The sequence below is a fragment of the Poromitra crassiceps genome (genome assembly GCF_964638095.1).
Source record: "Poromitra crassiceps genome assembly, chromosome: 28".
Classification (NCBI taxonomy): domain Eukaryota; kingdom Metazoa; phylum Chordata; class Actinopteri; order Beryciformes; family Melamphaidae; genus Poromitra; species Poromitra crassiceps.
The window spans coordinates 17,858,479-17,865,946 of record NC_139651.1 but is presented as its reverse complement, the minus strand read 5'-3'; the positions used below and the strand labels follow the sequence as shown (position 1 = coordinate 17,865,946).

At 40.6% G+C, this 7,468-nt stretch overlaps 1 protein-coding gene across 1 annotated transcript in view; it reads right to left on the bottom strand.

Annotated features, from left to right (window-relative positions):
• Positions 1–7,062, bottom strand: part of LOC310799627 (synaptosomal-associated protein 25-A-like) — a gene marked incomplete at its 5' end in the record, with an annotated part of 42,852 nt that extends 35,790 nt beyond the window's left edge. Inside the window, one exon of the mRNA XM_083662216.1 lies at positions 6,991–7,062. Within this exon, the coding sequence (XP_083518342.1) occupies positions 6,991–7,062 (72 nt within the window). The remainder of the gene's footprint in view (positions 1–6,990) is intronic.
• Between the last annotated feature and the right edge of the window lie 406 nt (positions 7,063–7,468).

The following is a 7,468-nucleotide window of genomic DNA, read 5'->3' as shown; positions in this document are numbered from 1 at the left end:
AAACCAGGTCCAGCTCAAAGACCATCAATCTAATTCTTTTCAAACCTGGCCTAGATTATAAAGGGGACATTAGACTCTCATTATAGCACAGTGTCTGATTTGTGAAACATATTTCTGATTTGTGAAAATGCTATGATTGCAGTTTTCAGCTGATTTGGAGCATCTAGACCGCATCAAACCAGGTCCAGCTCACAGACCATTACACATATTCTTTTCAAACCTGGCCTAGATTATAAAGGGGACATTAGACTCTCATTATAGCACAGTGTCTGATTTGTGAAACATATTTCTGATTTGTGAAACTGCTCTAATTGCAGTTTTCAACTGATTTTTACCATCTAGACCGCATCAAACCAGGTCCAGCTCAAAGACCATCACTCTAATTCTTTTCAAACCTGGCCTAGATTATAAAGGGGACATTAGACTCTCATTATAGCACAGTGTCTGATTTGTGAAACATATTTCTGATTTGTGAAACTGCTCTAATTGCAGTTTTCAACTGATTTTTACCATCTAGACCGCATCAAACCAGGTCCAGCTCAAAGACCATCACTCTAATTCTTTTCAAACCTGGCCTAGATTATAAAGGGGACATTAGACTCTCATTATAGCACAGTGTCTGATTTGTGAAACATATTTCTGATTTGTGAAACTGCTCTAATTGCAGTTTTCAACTGATTTTTACCATCTAGACCGCATCAAACCAGGTCCAGCTCAAAGACCATCACTCTAATTCTTTTCAAACCTGGCCTAGATTATAAAGGGGACATTAGACTCTCATTATAGCACAGTGTCTGATTTGTGAAACATATTTCTGATTTGTGAAAGTGCTATAATTGCAGTTCTCTGCTGATTTTGAGCATCTAGACCGCATCAAACCAGGTCCAGCTCACAGACCATTACACATATTCTTTTCAAACCTGGCCTAGATTATAAAGGGGACATTAGACTCTCATTATAGCACAGTGTCTGATTTGTGAAACATATTTCTGATTTGTGAAAATGCTATGATTGCAGTTTTCAGCTGATTTGGAGCATCTAGACCACACAAAACCACGTCCAACTCACAGACCATCACTCTAATTCTTTTCAACCCTGGCCTAGATTATAAAGGGGACATTAGACTCTCATTATAGCACAGTGTCTGATTTGTGAAACATATTTCTGATTTGTGAAAATGCTATGATTGCAGTTTTCAGCTGATTTGGAGCATCTAGACCACACAAAACCACGTCCAACTCACAGACCATCACTCTAATTCTTTTCAAACCTGGCCTAGATTATAAAGGGGACATTAGACTCTCATTATAGCACAGTGTCTGATTTGTGAAACATATTTCTGATTTGTGAAAATGCTATGATTGCACTTTTCAGCTGATTTGGAGCATCTAGACCACATAAAACCACCTCCAACTCACAGACCATTACACGTATTCTTTTCAAACCTGGCCTAGATTACAAAGGGGACATTAGACTCTCATTCTGGCACAGTGGCTGATTTGTGAAACATATTTCTGATTTGTGAAAGTGCTATAATTGCAGTTTTCAGCTGATTTGGAGCATCTAGACCACACAAAACCACGTCCAACTCACAGACCATTACACGTATTATTTTCAAACCTGGCCTTGATTACAAAGGGGACATTAGACTCTCATTATGGCACAGTGGCTGATTTGTGAAACGTTTATTCTATTTGTGAAAACTGAAAAAGGAAATGTTGATTTCACTGTTTTTTTTCCCACCCAGGTCCAGATCAAAAACCACTACACTCAGACGAACAGCTGCACCTCCAGTCATCAGTCCGTCAAGCTCCTGAACTTCGTGGATTCATTTTCCCCAATGGCATTAACCCCTGGCCCACTTTTTATCTGGAAAGTCTAGGGAGACTAAAGAAAAATAATGAGGTCATCGGGTCCCATCGAAGGCCCACTGTTCCTGGAACTAAATGCATTGTCAGGGTTGCCACTCTTTTTTATGACCTCAAGCATTTTTCAAGCACTTTTCAGAGGCAAATTATGGGTCAATAATACAGACTTCTGTTCTGATGTTGAAATGAATGAAGGTTTAACAAATCTGAAAATTTGTTTAATTGACTCGAGTCTCATTGGTTATCTAGTCCAGAAATGACATAATATGCTTAATGGTTTTTGAACTGTCTTATGTGGCCTAGATGGAGGAAACGCAGTGAAATAAGCCTTTTTATCAGTTTTCAGAAATAGGATCAAGGTTTCACAAATCTGAAACTTTCTATTTTTTAACATTTTACTTTTGAATTTAACATTTACAAGAGGCATAATCACACATGAGATACAAAGATATGACATCCAATAAGAATAAAAAAAAACAGACTGAGGTGCTGAAGTAAGCAGTACAGACATACAGACACCACTTAACCAATTTCAACTAAAGAAGACAATTGCTTGAGTGACATCACAACTGCCTGATGACATCACAGTCTAGCAATTGTGTGACATCACCTCCAGTTGAGTGACAACACTCGCCTGTGACTCACCTCCATCCTTTGCACGAGATGGATTCGCCCAGGTGAGTCTGCCTAGCCTTAACCTCTTCCCTCCAGGTGACGACAATACATCTCAGGTGAACTCGGGGTGAACTCTCGTGCTCATACTGACAAAGTATAGAAGTGGTTGCACTGCTTAGAAATAAAAAAGAACAAAATAATCTCTGGAAGTTGTAGAAATTGTTCGTTGGAGTAAGTATAGTGGAAGAAGATGATGTAGCAGTGAAGAATTAGTCACAATAGGCTAATAAAAACTACACAATGACAGTAGAGATAAAAGTTGGTAGAAAATTTGAAAGGGTGAAAGAATTACATTGATTGAGAATGAAAAAAATATTTGAAAAATCAAAGTGTAATAATGGTCTTAGGGTCTAATGTCGTCTGACTGCGAAAATACAGTGAAATCATACATTATTTCACTTTTCACTAATAGGATAAAGGTTTCACAAATCTGAGAGTGGACCATAATGAGAGTCTAATGTCCCCTTTATAATCTAGGCCAGGTTTGAAAAGAATATGTGTAATGGTCTGTGAGCTGGACCTGGTTTGATGCGGTCTAGATGCTCCAAATCAGCTGAAAACTGCAATCATAGCATTTTCACAAATCAGAAATATGTTTCACAAATCAGACACTGTGCTATAATGAGAGTCTAATGTCCCCTTTATAATCTAGGCCAGGTTTGAAAAGAATTAGATTGATGGTCTTTGAGCTGGACCTGGTTTGATGCGGTCTAGATGGTAAAAATCAGTTGAAAACTGCAATTAGAGCAGTTTCACAAATCAGAAATATGTTTCACAAATCAGACACTGTGCTATAATGAGAGTCTAATGTCCCCTTTATAATCTAGGCCAGGTTTGAAAAGAATTAGAGTGATGGTCTTTGAGCTGGACCTGGTTTGATGCGGTCTAGATGGTAAAAATCAGTTGAAAACTGCAATTAGAGCAGTTTCACAAATCAGAAATATGTTTCACAAATCAGACACTGTGCTATAATGAGAGTCTAATGTCCCCTTTATAATCTAGGCCAGGTTTGAAAAGAATTAGAGTGATGGTCTTTGAGCTGGACCTGGTTTGATGCGGTCTAGATGGTAAAAATCAGTTGAAAACTGCAATTAGAGCAGTTTCACAAATCAGAAATATGTTTCACAAATCAGACACTGTGCTATAATGAGAGTCTAATGTCCCCTTTATAATCTAGGCCAGGTTTGAAAAGAATATGTGTAATGGTCTTTGAGTTGGAGGTGGTTTTATGCAGTCTAGATGGGCAAAAGCTGTGAAATCAACTCTTTTTTCCAGCTGTTTACACCAATAGGAGAACCTTTTTGAGGTCAATAAGAATTGCATGCAACATTAAAAACGAACAAAATGCAGGATTCATTCTATAATGTATTCTCTTTACATATCCCCCCTATATACCTATGTTTTCCAGTTCATGAACTCGCTTGAAAATGGTCGAACCACGCCATCTAGAGGCGTTATTCCACTTTTTAAGGTGGACTGGAAAATTCCAATCGGGAGCTGCGAATCGGGAGCCAACTTCAGCCTCGTCTACACAACACTGTATTTACGTAGGCTACGTTACATCACAACACTGTATTTACGTAGGCTACGTTACATATTTGCGGGAATGGGAGGAATCTCGCACTTGTACTGATGTCCAGCATGACTGGTGACGAGGAAAACGTGAGTTTGTTTACTGCGTTGCATGTAATTAACGAGGAGATCCCACAACTTTCTTTTAACGGGGCACCGTGGTCAGTTCAAAAATGCCAAACTGGCCGTGTGGAGAGTTAATTTTAGAAGGGGCATTACCAAACTGCGGGGCATCCACCACACTGTCTGTTTGACTGTGGTATTCCTGCTCTGGATGATGCCCTAGGCAACACTTGGTGTCCTACGCTCAGTGCGTTGTGCGCGTGTAGGGAGCGGCGGCCCTGGATTCATAAACCCAAATTCAGTTCTCCAGAAAAATTATTGTAACCCAAATGTATTTGGCCAAAGTAAGAAAGATGGGAATGTTTTGACACCGATAGAGGAACCTGGGAAGTGAGGGAGACCATCTTAATTGAGTTTATACGGCCAATCATGGACAAAGGGAGGATTTTCCAGTTGTCTATACATTGTTTAAGTCTTGAAATAAAATCACCAAAATTCGACTTAAATATTAGCTTAGGATCTCTGGGTATGGTCAAGCCAAGATAAGTAAGGCGGTTCTTTGCCAATTTGAATCTGAGTTTTTCCAGGAAACCGGGGGTGAAAACAGAGAGGCATAAAGTCACTCTTTGTGTATCCGGACAGCGTGCCGAAGGAGGTGATTCATTCTAGGACAGGAAGGATTGATTATTGGGAATGATGCAGGTATAATATGACATCATGGGCGTACATACTGCGTCTCATGATGCAGGTATAATATGACATCATGGGCGTACATACTGCGTCTCATGATGCAGGTATAATATTACATCATGGGCGTACATACTGCGTCTCATGATGCAGGTATAATATTACATCATGGGCGTACATACTGATGTGCGTCTCATGATGCAGGTATAATATTACATCATGGGCATACATACTGCGTCTCATGATGCAGGTATAATATTACATCATGGGCATACATACTGCGTCTCATGATGCAGGTATAATATTACATCATGGGCATACATACTGCGTCTCATGATGCAGGTATAATATTACATCATGGGCGTACATACTGCGTCTCATGATGCAGGTATAATATTACATCATGGGCATACATACTGCGTCTCATGATGCAGGTATAATATTACATCATGGGCGTACATACTGCGTCTCATGATGCAGGTATAATATTACATCATGGGCGTACATACTGCGTCTCATGATGCAGGTATAATATTACATCATGGGCATACATACTGCGTCTCATGATGCAGGTATAATATTACATCATGGGCATACATACTGCGTCTCATGATGCAGGTATAATATTACATCATGGGCATACATACTGCGTCTCATGATGCAGGTATAATATTACATCATGGGCGTACATACTGCGTCTCATGATGCAGGTATAATATTACATCATGGGCGTACATACTGCGTCTCATGATGCAGGTATAATATTACATCATGGGCGTACATACTGCGTCTCATGATGCAGGTATAATATTACATCATGGGCATACATACTGCGTCTCATGATGCAGGTATAATATTACATCATGGGCGTACATACTGCGTCTCATGATGCAGGTATAATATGACATCATGGGCGTACATACTGCGTCTCATGATGCAGGTATAATATGACATCATGGGCGTACATACTGCGTCTCATGATGCAGGTATAATATTACATCATGGGCGTACATACTGCGTCTCATGATGCAGGTATAATATTACATCATGGGCGTACATACTGCGTCTCATGATGCAGGTATAATATTACATCATGGGCGTACATACTGCGTCTCATGATGCAGGTATAATATTACATCATGGGCGTACATACTGCGTCTCATGATGCAGGTATAATATTACATCATGGGCGTACATACTGCGTCTCATGATGCAGGTATAATATTACATCATGGGCGTACATACTGCGTCTCCATACCTCCGGCCTCCAGGCCTGCAAGGCTTTTGGGTGACAAGTCTTTTTGAGGCAAGGGGCTCAGAGCATTTGGGTCTCATTTTACATCAAAGTTTCAGATTTACAGATTGATAGATCATGTTCTAAATTTTGGCAATCTGTATCATCTGCTGTAAAACATGATTTAGGCAACATTTTGTTGATTCAGTCCCAGAAGCAGTGACTTTTTTTTCTACTGCAGTCCCTGTCATGTTTTTTTCAAACTAAAAGTAAGGGTTTACTCACGGTTCCTAGCAAACATTGTATAGACCCGCGACGTTACCAGACTAGCTAATTCCGGTCTGTCATCTACCCAGAAAGTCATGTCGCTGCCGGCCACAAGGGTGACGTTGTCTCCACGTTCCCCCAAAGTAGCGTCTCTAGACTGTCTCTTGCAAAACAAGAAATATTGATCTTATATTGCTTTGAAAACACCACATGTAGGTGTCTTTTGTGTTTTTGTTGATTTGATTGACAATTTATTTGGTTGTGTGATCAGATAGTCACAGTGTGTCGTGTCGTGTTGTACTCCACGTGCAAGACTACTATTACATAACGCCCATTTTTTAAATCTGAAAACACGTTTACATCACTATAGTTTTAATCTGTGGTGTGTTTAAGTGCCTTTTTATTGTATTTATCACACGCTTCCTTGATCTCCCGGCGCACAAAGTAGGCCTACACAAGAGATGGACAATAAATGAAGCTGTACAGAGAGTAGACGTGCATGCGTGTGTGTGTGTGTGTGTGTGTGTGTGTGTGTGTGTGTGTGTGAGTGTGTGTGTGTGTGTGTGTGTGTGTGTGTGTGTGTGTGTGTGTGTGTGTGTGTGTGAGTGTGTGTGTGTCCTCTACCTCATCGGCCACTTGGTCTGCTCGTGTCTGCAGGTCGGCCAGCTCATTGCGCATGTCGGCTTCGTCGGCCATGATGACTGTGGGATGTTGACCTCAAACAAGGAATACTGTGGGAGAGAGGGAGAGAAAGAGAGAGGGGTTATTTAAGACAAATTAACTGTACAACAAAATATACATTTATAATTGCCATTGTTTTGTACAGTGGACACCCTGCCTGAGGACATTTACAATGTCTATCACCAAAATTGTGAACATTACATGTGCGCACACACACGTACACATTATGCGCGCACGCGTGGACGCACATACACACACCAGACTAAAACCAGGAGCACACAGTGGAGACAGACTGAAGTGCTGCCAGACACTCAATGTTTCATAGGAGCCAGGCCCGGCTCCAGGATGAAGTGACTGAGGGGTGCAGTTGAAAATGGTGAGGGGGCATTTTGAAAACGGCCATGTCACTCTTTCCTTCCTC